The sequence below is a fragment of the Amia ocellicauda genome, chromosome 21, assembly GCF_036373705.1.
Source record: "Amia ocellicauda isolate fAmiCal2 chromosome 21, fAmiCal2.hap1, whole genome shotgun sequence".
NCBI lineage: Eukaryota > Metazoa > Chordata > Actinopteri > Amiiformes > Amiidae > Amia > Amia ocellicauda.
The window spans coordinates 13,294,737-13,311,472 of NC_089870.1; the positions used below are offsets into that span (position 1 = coordinate 13,294,737).

Here is a 16,736-nt window from a genome sequence, read left to right on the forward strand (position 1 = left end):
CATTTCCCTACTGAGAAGTTGCAGTTCAGAGTCAGTAACTGTTTGGCTGTTGGGCTATAAATGAACAACATCTTTACAAAGCATTCCAAACAGCTGTACACCTACTGCTGTAAGGACTGAACCGAGGGCATGGCACAATGTGGTATTTTAATGATATTAAATAGATATTAAATTTATATGTTATAGTTAAAGAACATAGAAGCATTAATTAAAGTGGTAAAGTGGAGACAACCTATTCAGACAGCACTTGGGTCTGGAGAAGAACCTCTCCAGCAGTCAATAGTCTCCTTCTTCTGGGTCACATTTCCAGTGTTTGTTATCTGTCTTTCTCAGACATTTGCCTGACTGTTTCTTGCTATAAAAAGAAAGGTCTGATGGAGTAGAGTGTGTACTATACAACAGATATATTCATGAGCGCTTATTTATAGGGACTGCATTGTGCTTAAATGCATGAACTGGCTCACTGACATTTTTTTCCTTTTCTTTTTATTCAATGCAATTGTACGTTTTCCAGACATATTAATAAACAGACCTCCCATTTACCTTTGGATAGATCATTCTGAACTTGGTCATCTGCTAGCTGCGTCTTGTCTAAGGTTCATAGTCTACTGTAATGTACTGCTATGATGTTCAGAAAAGGCAGATAATCTTAGAAAATGGGCCATCTAGAAATAACGTTCTGTTTTTCTTTTTTGGCAGTGGCCATCAAAATAGCTCTGAGGGAATATGTTGAACACTCATAGAAAAATGTTTCCTTGGAGAAAAAAATGCATAAAAGTATATTTTTACACACCCAGATTGTGATTTCTCATTCTACAAACTTTAATTTACTCACTGTTTCTAGTTGGATTAGCTTTCCTAATAAATACACAGTTATCTGTTGGAATGCGTTAGAGCAGTAATTTACATTGCAATATCTCAAGTGTAAAATAAGTGAATCAATAAGAAGTCATTGTAAGTACAAACAACTGTACCCGTCCTTACCTTCTTTGGAGAACTTGGGGTTTGAACTGACAGTGATTTGGAAATTGCACAAGCCTTGTTTCAAATCAGTAAATATTGCACAGACCTGGAATACAATGCATTCTTAATTTCCATTGCACATAGAAGAACCCGATCAGTTTTCTGTGAAGACCATGAACATTTGTGCTTAGAATATAAATGATTGTTCAGATTCTGAGGATGTGTCTTCACTTGCACATGCTTTGGATACATCATAAATAGTATCTATTGTATATTCTTCTGTATTTGAATAAGATATTTTGCGGTCTGTCACAAGCATGAGCAATTTTAACCAAAGTTTGAAATGTGACTGCACCAAAACTAGCTTTATTTTTACTGAATCCACTACTGATTTATGTAGATGTTGATGTCAGTACATAGCTATCTTTCTTCTACAGTCTGCTTGTAAATTTTAAGGTATTTATTTTTATGGAGAACTAAGCTAGAACCATGATCTTATCTTTAGCAGTCCATGGTAGGAAACATGTGTTGGTTATCAAAACAGAACAAATTAAAAACAAGATGGTTTGTTGCTTAAATGTTGCATCTTAAATCTCAGGGTGATGGCCAAGGTTCCAGAGCCCCACTGAGTAACGACATCCAATTAAATGCTTACCGTACACATACAAAGAGAGACCCCCACCTTCCTGACATTAATTGTTTTGAGGACAGGCCCTTTCTCTGACCCCACTGTGCTTGTCTATTTTTTCATGCCTTTAGACATTCCTTGTGACTTTGAGTCACCTTGCTCCTGGACCTTGTCCAATCACAGCTCAAGAGGAGATTGGCTCGTCACATCACCACAGCAACTGCAGCCCAGTGTGGGGATCATGCAGCCAGCCACCGATCACTCCACGGGGGGCGCTGATGGTAAAAGAGTGGGAGAAAACGGACATCACACTGCATACTGGCCTATCCAACTAAGGAGAGATACAGGAGGGGGGCCCTGCCATGCTTTATTTATTTCTGCCTCTATGAAATTTAGGTTCAGAGTTATCTAAAGCACTTTATTATTCAAGCGATCACAGGGAGAGAAAATCGGAAAGCAGTCTGACAGAGTTTCCCCTGACAGGTCATGATCCCTCTCACACAGGCAGGATCAAGCAGTTTATATACAGTTACAAACAAAATAATTCTAAAGACATTTCTTATCACTGTGAGAGGTGACGTTTAGATCTGCAAGACGAATTACACTTCTACTGCAACTTTGCAGTTAAGCAGATACATTTCCTCAACTTGTCTCACTCCCTTCTCCATCCCTCCCCTACTCATCTGTACATTCTTATCTTGACTTAGAAACATCAGAGGCTTATTCACTTTGTTCAGCATCCCTCAGGATAATTAAATGTACTGTTTATATGTATTATATCACAGCTATGTTTGTATTTTTTAATTTTAAACAGTGGGTTTAAGAAATGTATACCTCAATTTGGCTTTACTTCATGGCTCCTCTCCTTGTTCCTCCCCAGGTCATTTCCTACTTCTGATGTCTTCAGCAGGGGCCCCTGGTCTCTGTGAGGAGTTCTCTGTGACGAGCCCTGTGCTGCATAACAGTGGATCAGCTTGCCATCTACAGCTGGCCCGATACCAGCCTGAGCCCGGCCTGGGCAACCTGTCAGTCCAGGTCAGAGCAGTGGGCTCCAGTCTGGTCATGAGTTCGCCCACTCTCAGTGACCATGGGCAGGACAGCAGCAGGTACCTGGAGCTCTTGATTTTCTCCATGTTTCACCATATTATACTCTTCATTTCAACAGAAATAAGTTATTACAAACTACAAAAGAAGGGATTAAGCCTGTTGGTGGTATTGAATTAACAACTTCTCTCCCTTATCACCTCCGCTTCAGATTTGCCTTTCATGAATGTCTGCTCAGTGTTCTTTCAAACGTTCCCATTTTCACATTGCTGAGATTGCTGTTACCAGATCACCACACTTGCATTACTTGATTCTGCATATCACACAGTATATATGCCTGAAAGATAATGTGTGATTGAAGAAGCCTTTTTCTATTAAGCTTTCATCTCTTAACAAACTCTGTTCGCAGTGTGTCTTTCAGTTCAACTTTTTTTTACCCCCAGAGTAATGCAGTCTCAGTTTGGCCCACAAACCTGGAAATGGTTTGTTGTGACATTCAAAAGAACGGTTTGACCTGCAGCCGCATTCAAACACAGACTTGAGCTAAACTCTGCCCCTAGAAAGTCACAGGAGACTCCTGTCAAATGTGTTATATGGTTTCTTCTTTAAAAGGAGTTTAGGGTCGATCTTTGTTGTAGTTAAAATGCCTATATAGTTGACCAATTCGCTGCTCAATTACTAGAAGTAGTATTGAGTTACATGTTTTTGTTCTAAGTTAAGCATTCATAGTTATGTCACTGGCATATATAACTTTTCAAAATGTTTCTTTTGGCATCCATTTTATTATTTACTTTCTGGATTTATAGATTAGGTGTATATACTTACAATACAGAAAGAAAACCAAAAAAATAAATGCAATAATATAGAAGCTCAGATAACATGACCATGAAGTATAATTTCTCCAGTTTTTCAATTGATTAATTTCCTAGTTGAGCTCAGAAACTATTAATAAAACACGTGTGTATGAAAGGGGATACTATATCATTCAGCTTCATCAAACAGTAGAAGGCAGAGAGTGGAGAATGCCCTTTGGCATTTGATTTGATTAATTAAGTAATGGCATTAGGTCCAGTGGTACTCCTACACAAAGGGAGACAAATAGCGTCTGTGTGTCTTCTGAGGAGATGATGTCCTTACAATTGATTTTATGTCAGAACTGGTCCTTCAAGACAGATAATAGCATTTAAATTCCAAAAGAAGGTACCTAAAAACTAATTTAGATACACAACATGTCAGGGAACTTGGGGAGGACATGAACAATAGAGAACATAAATAGTTCAGAGGTATTATTTACAAAGTAATGCACTGCAGCACATGCAGCCAAGAGCTTTGTTTCTGAAGGTCAGAATAGCGGGCAGTGAGAGAGACTTAGTGGTTAGAGTACTAGAGTATACCCACCTCTTCAGTCACCACTACAGCCCTACTGGTAGGGAAATTGTTCAAATAAGCAGCTCAGTATCTGGTAATAGCAGCCTATTTGACAAAACAAAATAAACTGAGATCCTTACATAGACTGATATGATTTAAGTATGAGCAGAAAAAGCTAAACATGACATGTGACAAATCTAATGTAGGGAGTAGAGAGCAGGGGGTTCTGCTGGTTCAGACTTTAGGGGTCCACAATATGAAGGGACTTGTAATATGCTGAAAAATAAATAGCCTAATTTATTAATTGTCTCCTTCAATTAGTTGGGTTGTGGTACTTTGTGAGCTTTTGTTCTGTCTCTGCTTCAGTAATACTCATATAAATCCTTAATTGGGAATATATACAACTTGATTGCTTTCTTCAAATACCCCGGGACCCTGCCACATAAAAACAAGAGCCACCAGAGTTTTGATCAGTACCTCTCCTCTCATAAAACTGTCCAGTTGACATAGATTTAATGTTCCACTATGCAGTGCCGTTCTAAACCTTAACAACCTAAAACGTATTTTTTTGGAAAGAGCTGTCATCCACAGCCAGGAACGGGTTTCTTTAGGATTATTTTAATAGTGTTTCAGTGAGTTGTCGGGGCTGTATTTTATGCAGAATGTGTCTTGTGATAATTTTAATTTCTAGTGTCTTTTTTATTTAAATTTGAAAAATCAAAGACTTTTCTGGTTTTAAGGGACATTAGGTTTCAGGAATTTCTTCCTAATTGGTCATTTCACAATCTGTGGGCAGTGGTTTTCTTAATCAGCCATATGAGTTCATTCAAAGTCATTCCATAGTGAAATTTGAGAACTTTCTATTATTTTTAACATCACACGAAGGCCTCACCGTTTCAGGTGGTTGTGTCATTTCCTTATGAATGAAGATGAACAAGCGTTTCTGTCCTTTCTTTAAGAAACTCTCAACACAGACCTATTCTCTGCAAAATCTATGCCTGATGTGAAATGTAAACCCAATCTTCACAATTCTAAAACAAAACAACATAGTAGATTGCCAGATCAGGCCCATGGGAGCTGGGGTTATCGGTCACATCTGGACTGAGGGGACAAATAACCTTGCTTAAGTAGGGCCATATCCCCTAAGTACCATCAAGCTTTTAAACTCTATTGAAACATTTGTCATTGATTGAATCACGTTAATGATGTCTTCTGTGGCTTCACGAGTAATTAATGGCTTTAATGAGCAACATTAACAGTCAATACGTTTATTGTGTTCGGTCAATAAGAGGAAATCTAGGCCTCTGGGGGACAATACAGGGTCAGCACTTTGTACTGATGGAGGTCACACATCTTAACGCAGTTCTGCTTGTGCACAGCTGAGTGACCAAAGCCTGCTCGCTGAAGAGACAGGACTGCACAGCATACTTAACCGAAACTGAACAGTTGTTGTTATTTTTGTTTGGTTTCTTTTCCTGTTCAGAGGAAACTGTTGAATTAACATTGTGTTTCTGCTATTCATGTGGGAAGAAATCCCTTACATATTCAAATTTCCTGAATGATTTGTTTTTGTTAGAGGCTGGAACCTCCCCAGTCTACGCGATTATTTATGATTTATGTATCACTTGATTACAGTGGTTCTGGCATAATTTAAATGTCTGCCTTTTTTTCTGATTTTTTTTTTCTCATTCTCACAAAGAAACCAAGACTTGTTGAAAATCATAATTTAGTGTCAATTAAATGTTGTTGTTTTTTTTCTGTGTAAGAATGGGTGTTTCTCTTTTCTATCTTCCTAACAACAAGTGTAAAACTTACTACAGAAGGGTTACTTTTAACATATGTATTATTTAATATAAGTATATAGTATAGGTATTATAGTATTATGTATTATAGTCACCATTCTCTTTCCCGAATGGTGCAGTTAAAGAACATTTTCATGTGATTGGTGATTGACAGGAGTGTCCTGCATGGCCTGTGATTATTGGTTCTCTCTGATAGGTTAAGGGGCCAGTGGGAGGTACTTTCTGCAGAGATTGGTCAGCTGGAGGTGCAATTTCAGATCACCTTGCTGTACTCCATGTGTGCGGTTGAGGCTGGGGTCTCGCTGGGCCTAGACTCGCTGGAGCTGAAGGACTGTGACACAGGTAGGGCGAGATTGGGGATTTCAATATAGGCAAAGGGAAAAGGCAGGCAACTTTGGATGTTTCCTGTCCTTTAACTGGTCCCATGCTGGTCTGATAATGTGCTATTGTGAAAGCATGTCCCATTGTTGCATACATGAAGCTTGTTAGCTAAGCCCAATATCTACCTCTAATGTGCCCACACTACCAATTGTGCGAAGAGTGTACACTACTTGCACACTGTGCCAACGGGCCAATCTATTGGGACAGAGAATGATTTATCAGGTTTAATTATATTCAAACAAATACAGCCAGACTGAAAGTCTGCAAGTGCTGAAGTGTGTTTGGAAAGGAATACATTTAGACAGTCTAGTGTATTTCTAATAAAGCAAAGGATGTATAAATACAAGAGTATAAGGCGTTCAATTTAAGAACTACAGAGTGTCAGATTTCTAACCCGAGGAAGAGGTTGGGGTTGGTAGCCTTATAAGGTGTTTGATTTGGTTCAATGGTATATTAAAGTTTCCTGCAATGCATTCTTACATGTAAACACATCCCTGCTTCACTTTCAGACACACACACACACACACACACAATCTCACACACACTTTTTGAAAATCCCAAAACCATACATTAATTCACAAGGTAGTCTCTGTGTGCCAGTTTAAGAGCATACTTCTCTCCCTTGTCCAGCAGCTGACCCTGGGCAGGCAGCGGGCTGCGTGGAGGGCGTGTCTTTTCGCTGTGACCTCAGCAGGTGCATCGACAAGAGCAAAGTGTGCGACTTCCATACAGACTGCCCCCTAGGGGATGACGAGGGAAGTGTCTGTGGTGAGTGGATGCAATTACTGTGCTGAATTTGAATGGTGTCTGTGAACAAAATAAATATGACTTCTGTATTTGATATGATGTCCTACAGGCAGGCATAAGGATCAGCATCCTAACCAAGGTCAGGTGCTCGCCTTTCTTGCTGTTGTCCAGAAAGAAACTGTCATTATGTTTAGCAAAAAAAAAAACATAGGATTCATAGATTTGTGTGCAGTAAGGAAAATAACAAAATGGGTTCTTTACAAGCTAAAAGAAGGTAGGAAGCTTGGTTCTTCTGCTGTGGTTTTAATTTATTTTACCATTTGCATACACTATCCTGTCTGTATCTGTGATGAGGTGGAAGAAAGCCAGAACACTGTCAGCCCCTTCAGCCAGAGGCTTGTTTTGTTCGTGGGGTGTCTTTGAACTGCGGCGTCATAGCAGAGGTGAAATTGGACACAGACTTATTACTGTCTGTCCAGCATTACCATCTCCTACATGTGGAGCCTCTGGGGGCTCTCTTGCACCAGCCTGGTCTCTTGGCATGGGGGGTGCTCTCTGTGGGAGTTCCTATACTTACATGAAACAGTGCATAGGGACTCAAGCCACGGTAATAGAGCTGGGTTTAAGGTTGAGGGTTGAGGGGTTGTATTAGATTAGAGACAGAGCATTTTGGTTTGAGCTAGAGGCTAAGATTAGGCCTAGTGGTCTTAGGGACACATTCTGTGGATGAATAAGCGGTCAGTGACTGTAATAACAATGTTGTTGTAATTTATTTCAGATAATTATAAAGCCCCCTTAATATCATATAATTCAATAGTTAAATTAGAGTTCCGGACAATGTCTAACTAAATATATTATCCTTTATCTAACGTAAGAAGATGTTATTCTGCACATGTTAGGGACTCTGGCACAAGTAAAGCTACGGTAAATGGATTCACATCGCATTTTTTTCTGCTTACTCGCATACTGAACGATATTGATAAGTGCTAAAGTCCCAGTAAGTCAGGAGACTATTGTGGATTCACAAGGACAAACTTTCCATGTGTTAAATAATATTTATTAGTTCAGCTGCACATGACAGCCAGCCGTAAAAGCATTAAAGTTTAAGGCCACATAAATTGTTAATCTCTCTCCTGTAGTGGCAGTGGATTAGTCTGAAAGAAGCTGACATTCCTCACAATGTCAACCCCCTTCCAAAACCCCTGGTATTAAAAGTAACAGAACTAAAAGAGAGATCAGTGTTCAGACTAAACAAAAACCTGACACATTTTCTGTCTGGAAGCATCCCACAGAGCGCTGAAATTGTACCGCATCTTTAAACCCCATCTCTGTCTTCAGGACAAACAATGAAGGCCTTGAACTACAAGCAAAAATAAAGTTTTCCTAATTAGTTTTAGCTGATGTCCTTGTGCACTAAACAACATACGCAACAGATGGACATATGTATCTCTTTATTTTTTCCCCCTCCAAAGTCTTTCATGTCCCACCCATGTGAAAACTAATTTAAAAGGAGATGAGCATCTGTTTATGGGAAACAGATTCCTTTAGAGATACGAGTCCCCAAAACAGCAGTGCTCTTTCAGCTGTAATACAGACTGTCACAGTGACAGTGGATCCTGGATTAAAAGATTACCATTCCTGCAGAAATAAGCATCCTTAGACACAGGCAAGCAACTTTTTGGTTTAGAGTCTTTTAAGTCTGGCCTAGTGCTGCATGCTCTCTTTATGTAGGAGGCTTTTGAGAAATAGCTGTCTCCTTGCCATGGATCCAGTTGGATGTAGTGCAGTTGGATGTAGACAGGGGTATTTTTGGAAGTGGTTCCCACTGACACTCATATGACTGTGACAGACTCAGATGCAGATGTTGTTTATTTTTGCATCCATACTCACACTTTGTCATCTTATTTTCTAAAAAGCAGTATAAACCACCTCACGCTACAGGAATCTGTGATGTCTTCCCAGTCTGTTGGTTTGTCAAACAACTTTTGGACCTTTTACCTCTTTAGCACTTGTGTCCGATGTTGCACTCGTGAGTTAAAGAGATCCATAGACTTTTAAGAAGCAGAATTATTGCTCCATGGAATCTATTATATCAAGTCAGGGAATGGTGTTTCTCCGTGATATATATAATTTCAAGTATATATATATATATATATATATATATATATATGTATTTAAGCAGGAACTGCAGGGTCTTTTTTAAATTTACCAAATACCTCTATACATAAAAACACAGCTATTTCTCATGTGAAGGACTACAGCCTCCACAATGAGAACAAAATATACAGCACTTTTAAGTAATAAGGTGACTGTTAAACTGACAGGGCTTTTCAAAATCCTGAAAATGTTGATCCTTGGGGATACTATGCAGATTTAATTCTTGGCAAACCCAAACAGCGCAAGACTCCTATATATCTGACAGAGCAATTCATTATTTCGGAGCAATGCTGGATCTCGCAATATGAGACTTTATGGAACAACTGGTTATTAGTATAGCCACATGGATGTAGTCTACAAATTTCAAATATTGTTTCTATTAGACTTTATATAAAACTAAATTATTTGTTTTGAACACTTGGCTTACTGCTTGTGCTGTAGGTAGGGGGAGACTATATACATTATCAGGCACTTTAGCTTTATAGTCCATGTCACTGGATTGTATGTTCTACTTCAACATGACTATAATCATGAAAACAAAATGTAAAGGTTTCATTCACTTTGATGGACTGCCTGACTCTAACTGTTATCACGAGTCTTTAAAATAATTGTCTGAAATATATGTCCAATCACAAATATACATATATATTTTTTTTTTATGTGAGCCAAAGAAAAAGAAACGATAACAAACTAATAAAATGCAGTAGACTAAAACAGATGCACAGATTTATTCTTCAAATTATCTATTACTTTGTATAATTGCATTTTACTGGTCCCTTGCCAGGAACCTGGACCTATCTCTAAGGGAGTGTACCATCCCCCAGGGCTTGGATAGTCTGTGGAATACCAGATCAGCTAAAATATTAAAGTGCACAGTGTGACACTGCAAGCTGATTCATTTTGGCTGAGCTCTGTATAGACGTTTGAGCCACAGGCCTGTGCTCCCCACCAAGTGGAGGAGGAGCAGGGGCTTAATTGGTCCAAGATATACACATAAAACCTTTCAAATAGCATCTCTCATTATTCGCATTGGCATTGCTGAACCTGTGAAGATAAATATCTTTCTGGGGCTCTTCAATTTGTCCCGGTCTCGCTCAGACAAGAGTAAACTAAAACGGAAAGCAAACAAACATTCTCTTATCCCAGTTTATTTAAGGGACAATATGAGTTCATATACCTTGAGGGTCAGTTATAAGTATGAAGAATTCACATCTTTGTTCATGTAACATTTCCATTTCATTTCGACTTTTTACTTTTTCGATTTTTACAGAATAAACAGAAACATAAACACCATGTCTTTAAAGAGGCACTGAAGGATCTTAGCAAAGGTATTCCATCTGTTGTTGACTGAATGTTTACAATGGTGCTTCCTTTATATGTGAGTCTCTGAGCTGTCAAAGTGGAGGGCTGTTTTGCCTTACACCTTGCATCAGATTGACAGCCATGGCGATTTTGACTTTGTCTGTTTCCCGTGTCCAGACTCTCTGCCCCAGGGGGCCCACTGCTCCTTTGAGTCTGGCCTGTGTGGCTGGTCTGTCTCCACGGGGCCCCCCTCCTGGACACTGGTCAACGGGAAGGACCTCTCCACCAGCACAGATCTCCTGGGATCCACACTGCAGACCAATGAAGGTACGCCCCTGTCTGGGAGCCCTTTTTAAAATAATACACAACAAAGGCTACAGTGTTGAGTAAATGAAATATGACCAGTTCAACTTCAGTTAAACGGCCCCAGTGAGAGCAGTTAATTTTCCTCACACTTTACATTAACAGGATGGCATTGCTCCACCTCGCCTACTTTTAAATACATTCCTGTTTAAAATAAAATAGGCTAAGTGTAAGGGGAAAGACATCCATCTTTTTCACATTGATGTGGTCTCTTTTAATATTACTTACAGCTAACTGGAAGTAGATTTTATGCTGGAGCACAAACCATTGATAATCATCCTTAAATAAAGGTGGAAACAGGAGATTCATCTTAATAGGTCACAGCTAAAAATGTACTTCATTTCACCTCTCCCTCCCTCGGCACCATCCATGAAATAAAACAAATGGCGTACAGTGTTTAGGGTGACTTATGTGACTGTATAGATCTATGCTATGCTCACATTTCCAATATTTAAGGGAAATGTCCAAGAAATTGAATGTGTCTGCATTTTACCATGTATAGCAGACTCCAGGATCAAGTTTCAGTAAGAAAGACTTTATTTAGAGCTTTATGTAGAGACTATACTACGTAATTTTCTCCAAACAAAAATGTAATCCTGGTGAAAAAGAATACATATCATTTCAAGTTATTAAAAGATTTTTGTATCGTAAATTGCTATTTTTTTCTTAATTTTCCATCACAGTTCATTTGTTTTAAATTTTGGAATGAAATACAGTATCTAGGCACAGCTATGCAATCCCAATGCAATTAACTGAATCCCATACCATTCCGTTTCTATTGTTAGAAAGTTATTTTTACTCCCTTTACTGTTTTTACTGCTGGTTTAATTTCAGGAATCGATTTACCATTCAAATTGTATAATTCAAATTATACAAACATCTTTTCTGTGGATTATTATGCACTTTATTACTTTGTTGCCCAGCTTTTTCTACCTCATTTCCCATGCAGGCCACTTCCTGTTCCTGCGAGTGCGTGATAACACAACGGGGGGAAGTGCTATTGCTCAAAGCCTCTCCTTTCCACCTACAGCGGCCACTGGGGAATGTCAGGTGAGACAGACAGACAGACACCCAGGTTTATTAGACTGGTCATCTACCTGCTAGTGACATCCTTTCATAAACAGCTCAACTACCAGGGGATGCCAGAGCAGGGAGACAGTTACACCCCAAGAGGAATGCCAGTCACAGTCATTGTTTAAGTGTCAGCACAGCACAGCAGTGTCTAGGGCCTCTAGCCTGCCTGTGTTTATGCATGTGTGTTTGTGTCTGTGTGTGTGTGTAGGTGCAGTTTTCCCTCTACCTGTATGGGGAGTACAATGGCACAGTGCTGCTGTCAGTGGAGGAGAACAGTACTGCAGGGGGAGCCCCTCTGGTGTGGGAGCGGGCTGGCAGCTGGAAGGACAGCTGGCTAGACGTCACACTGCATCTCTCAGATGTGCTTAACAGGTACCAGCCAATCAACTTCCATATACCAATGTAAGCCAGAGATCTTCAACTGAGATTTTCTTTCAGCTGTATTTCTTATTGAAAGCATCTGTATTCTTCCAGGTTTCATTTAAGTCTGAACACAGTCTGGGGGACGGGTTCCAGCGCTGACATTGCTGTGGATAGCATCACTCTGCTCCCTTCCTGCTTTGACACAGGTACACACCTCCCTCAGCAGCCGGCCCACCATCACGGGCAGTGGGCAAGCAGAGTCGGACTGCATAATAGAAGACCATATCTCTCAATCTACATTCTGTGACAAATCACAAACAAGAAGCCCAATTATACAATACTTCTGGTAGCAACCACCCATCCTCGATAGAGATACCAGCCTTCAGTGCTGTTTGCAATAAACAGGCTCTGAAGACAATAATGTGACAAACTCATTAGATGCTCCTTAAGATGCAAATGTAAGCACAGTGTGGAGTAACACAAGCGCACCGTGATTGAGAACTAACACACAGTAAACAAGTTCAGGTATGACATGCTGCTAGATTCCCTGTTGGCTTTATGTCCTCCAGTGTCACACTTGTAATGAGCAGAGAGAGATGAGGCTGCCGGAAGCAAATAATTGCTTTCTTACACACAGATGAGTTATTTTCTTTTTTTCATTAACTGTCAGAGAAAGCAGTGATTCAGATTTTCGGTGGTTAATTCTAAAGGGGATATAGTGATGTCAGTGGACTGTTTCATAATAGTGGTTTTGCGTCTGTGCGATTTTTTCTTTTGCTCCTCTGAGAGCATTAGACTAGCTGAGCTGCATGTTAACTACGGCTGCCGTTTACTGTAAATGAGAGGGGGATCAGCATTGAGAGCCTGCCAGCTATGCTTTGTGCATTAAAAATAACCCAAGCCCTATTAAAACTGATCTGCATACAGCACTGTATGGCATAAGTGGACCGGGAAGCTTTACGGACGCAGCTATGTTCTTCCAATTAACACACACACTTGACCCTGGCACCTCACTTCAAACACTTTCTGAAAGTGCAGGCAAGTGCAGTTGTGCTGAAGTGTAACCCTGTGGTTGACTGGCTGTCTCTGTATAACTGCACCACCCAAGCGCAGCTCCAGCTTCAGTAATTGATAGCCCCATTCATTTGTATAATTTCTGCCGCTGTTCTGCCGCCTGCCCCTCTTTGAAAACCCTGACATTTGTATTGATAAAGACGACTCCCGTTCAGAAGCTCTTCAACCCCAGAAGTGACAATACCAACAGGTTTTTCTCTTTCTCCCACCCTAGATCAGAGTCCATTGTTCCTTAGACACAGGTTTCTTCATGAGATGGACATCATCAGTGATCTGGACTTCTTTGGCCCTCTTCCTGAGCCCTCTGCCTCAGGTACCGTATTCAGTGACAAGGCTGGCCACAGAAACTAGGGACAAGGACAGAGATCCCTTTGTTCTAACTTCTTGCTCTTTCCTCTCTGCCCTCAGAGGTGTCTTTCATGGTATGGTGGTTCACTTCCTGTGGGGCCAGTGGAGCCCGGGGCCCCACACAGGCCCAGTGTGACAGCGCCTACCGCAACACCAACGTCAGCGTCACTGTGGGCAAGGAGGGCCAGCTGAAGGGCGTGCAGATGTGGAGGGTGCCAGCCACCAACACATACTTGTGGGTACATGGGCAGGGGATGGGCCTCGAGGCACAGTGGGCACACACACGTCTTGTATAGGATTCTGTCCTCATACTAGTTGGACGAGTAGGCACTGAGCATCCTCGTGTAGTCCACTCTCAGACAGTCTCTTTCAGGCAGTGTCACTTAGGATCAGTGAACAGTGCACCGACTGCCTCAAAGAGAGAAAATAGCAGGGCGGGTTCGAGAGTGCTGGTACCCTCAGTGCAGTGGCGTGTCTGGTGCCTGGAAAGTTCCCAGTTGTGTTTAGCAGCTACAGCAGGCCTGGGGCAGGGCAGATTTGTGACCAAGTGTCCGTTCACGCTGAGATTTTTGAGTTTTCCTGCTACATTGCTGTGAGCCTGGCACCATTACCCTGGTCTATTTGAATATAAAACGATTTCTTCATGGGCTGTTAAAATTTATGGAAAAATCTGCAACATAGTTTAATATGCAATATGTGGACCAGTATCAGAGCCCTGTGGAGACATTTTTTCCAAGGGTAACTGTTTACGGCTTGGAAATGTAAGCTGGACTGATGGAAGGCCTTTGTCATGTGGTCTGATATAAAATAAAATAGTGTTGAGGCTGTTTTGTTCCAGGCTTGATCCATATCTTTCTGGGCTCGTGAGCTGGAGCTCTGCTCTAATCTTCTCCGGAGTGGAACAGAAAGGCTTTGCACTCTTATTTTAGTTTAGTCTAATTTTAACTAATTCTTCAACAAGGGCAGTATGAGAATGCCCAAAAAGGAGTAGAAAAAGGATGTTGAACAAATTGGTGCAGATGATGCTGGAGGACTGGAAACCTTGTAACTTTGTCTTGTGAAAGTGAGGTAAAACCGAGTGCTATCAGCTGTCACAAACCAGGTTCAACCATTCACGCCATCTTTTTCACATGAACTGTGATGTCTGACATATACTTTTCCTTCTGAGTCCTGAGTTATCAGTACGTTCTTGTTTCCAGGCATGGGTTTGGGTCAAACCTACTCCTGGGCCTCACATGCACCAGAGCCTCAGTACAGCTCCCTGACCATGCCCATGTATCTTCATTCACCTCTGTGTTTCAGGATCTCTGCATATGGGGCAGCAGGGGGCAAGGGAGCCAAGAATCACAACAAGCGCTCTCACGGAGTCTTCATCTCAGCAATCTTTCCCCTGGAGAAGGGGGACATACTGTACATCCTGGTGGGACAGCAAGGGGATGACGCTTGTCCAGGGGTGAGTGCATGTGCAGCTGACGTAGGATGGGGAGGTTGAGTAGAGCATTTAGAACTGTTGAGCCCCGTAGCTTACATCTTACCCCTTGGCCTGTGCTGAGAAACCGAGTGGCCCTCATTCCACATTACACTGGTCTACTGACTAGTTCTGTGTTTTCTTTTCCATGTTGTCTGCAAGAGTTTTGCAAGAAGTGCATTGTGCTCTGCCATGAAAGGCCTCCTCTGTGATAGTGTGCCACACTGCAGCGGTACAGAATCGATGCCGTGCCTCCATTTCCCTTGCCTTTCATTAAATTAAAATCGCAGAATGCCTTTCTTTAGATGTGACACAGATACACTCTATCTTTTATGTAGGATTACACAACCAGAGCCAAGACTGGTAAAATGCTGCTTATTCTGGAATACACAATCTGCAATGACTGAAGCCCACAGAAGAATGTCCCCAAATAAACACGTGTATCCCTCTATCCCACGCTCAGAGGAATTCCCTGACCCAGCAGATCTGCCTGGGCGAGTCATCCGTGATTGAGGATGAGTTCAGAGGTGGCAGCGCAGAGCTGGAGTGGGCCGGGGGAGGAGGGGGCGGCGGTGGAGCTACCTATATATTCAGGGTAAGAAAACTAACTATTTAAATGTCAAAAGGTTAACACAAAACTCTCAAACTGATCCCAGAAAGAAAGAAAAGAAACCTCTCAAAGTCGTGGGTTTTAGGGATATGAAATTCACTAATGTAATTATTGTGATTCCTCCCCCATGGGAACGCTGCCAAATCTGATTGATTTACTGTGGACCTGGGCTATCTGCCCACTCAGTGGAAAGATAGAGTCATGCCTTGGTTCAGCCTTTCAGCAGTGAGGGTTGATGGTGTGTGCCTCCCAGCAGATGGAGAAAGGAGAGCCAGTGCCCCTGCTCATCGCAGCTGGTGGGGGAGGGAAGGCATACCTGGAGGACTCAGAGAGCAGCAAGGACCACTTCCCCCTGGAGCAATACGAGAACGACACGGCCACTTCCGGAGCCAATGGAAAAACCGCGGCTGCAGGTCACTTAGCTTCATCGTCTGAACTGGGTTGAAAAGGAGAAGTGCGTCTGTGTGTCGGCAAGCCTTAGCGACATTGTGAAACCCTGAGGTCTGCCATAACACAGACTCCACTTTACTTCTTTCTTTGCACACAGTTGTTTGAAACTCTTACAGCGAGAGTGAGGTTTGGGAATACATTGGCCACATCTAACAGTCTGGAAACTTATTCCTTACTGATAAAATACATTTTGACTGGAATACATCAGAAATATTGGAAACATGCATGTTTTTTAATTTTTTTCTCTAAACTCTGTTGGTGTTTGGAATTGACAAGTTGAATGGTTTAATGTCCGTTTTGCAGGTGGAGGTGGGGGCTGGAACGATGTGACCAAATACCAGTGGGGTGGGAAGTCTCTCCTGGAAGGGGCAGAAGGGGGATCGTCTTGCCCTCAGGCCCTGTCCAAACTGGCCTGGGCAACTTTTGGGGGTTTTGGAGGAGGAGGGGGGCCCTGTACTGCGGGAGGCGGTGGTGGTGGATATAGAGGTACACCTTAAAGCAGCATGAGGACAAACACATTAGCAGCCATTCCTTTGAAGAGTAGGATACTAAATTCCCCACAGAATGTCACTGTTGTCTGCTGTTTTAGGTTTT

At 41.6% G+C, this 16,736-nt stretch overlaps 1 protein-coding gene across 1 annotated transcript in view; it reads left to right on the top strand.

The window, feature by feature from the left end:
• ltk (leukocyte receptor tyrosine kinase) overlaps window positions 1-16,736 on the top strand; it is a 55,848-nt gene that overhangs the window by 24,394 nt on the left and 14,718 nt on the right. The window contains exons 3-16 of the mRNA XM_066694501.1: window positions 1,723-1,872; window positions 2,472-2,697; window positions 6,002-6,147; window positions 6,817-6,954; window positions 10,570-10,719; window positions 11,705-11,805; window positions 12,038-12,201; window positions 12,304-12,398; window positions 13,481-13,579; window positions 13,675-13,849; window positions 14,917-15,067; window positions 15,546-15,677; window positions 15,949-16,105; window positions 16,446-16,628. Coding sequence (XP_066550598.1) covers window positions 1,723-1,872; window positions 2,472-2,697; window positions 6,002-6,147; window positions 6,817-6,954; window positions 10,570-10,719; window positions 11,705-11,805; window positions 12,038-12,201; window positions 12,304-12,398; window positions 13,481-13,579; window positions 13,675-13,849; window positions 14,917-15,067; window positions 15,546-15,677; window positions 15,949-16,105; window positions 16,446-16,628 — 2,067 coding nt within the window. The remainder of the gene's footprint in view (window positions 1-1,722; window positions 1,873-2,471; window positions 2,698-6,001; window positions 6,148-6,816; window positions 6,955-10,569; window positions 10,720-11,704; window positions 11,806-12,037; window positions 12,202-12,303; window positions 12,399-13,480; window positions 13,580-13,674; window positions 13,850-14,916; window positions 15,068-15,545; window positions 15,678-15,948; window positions 16,106-16,445; window positions 16,629-16,736) is intronic.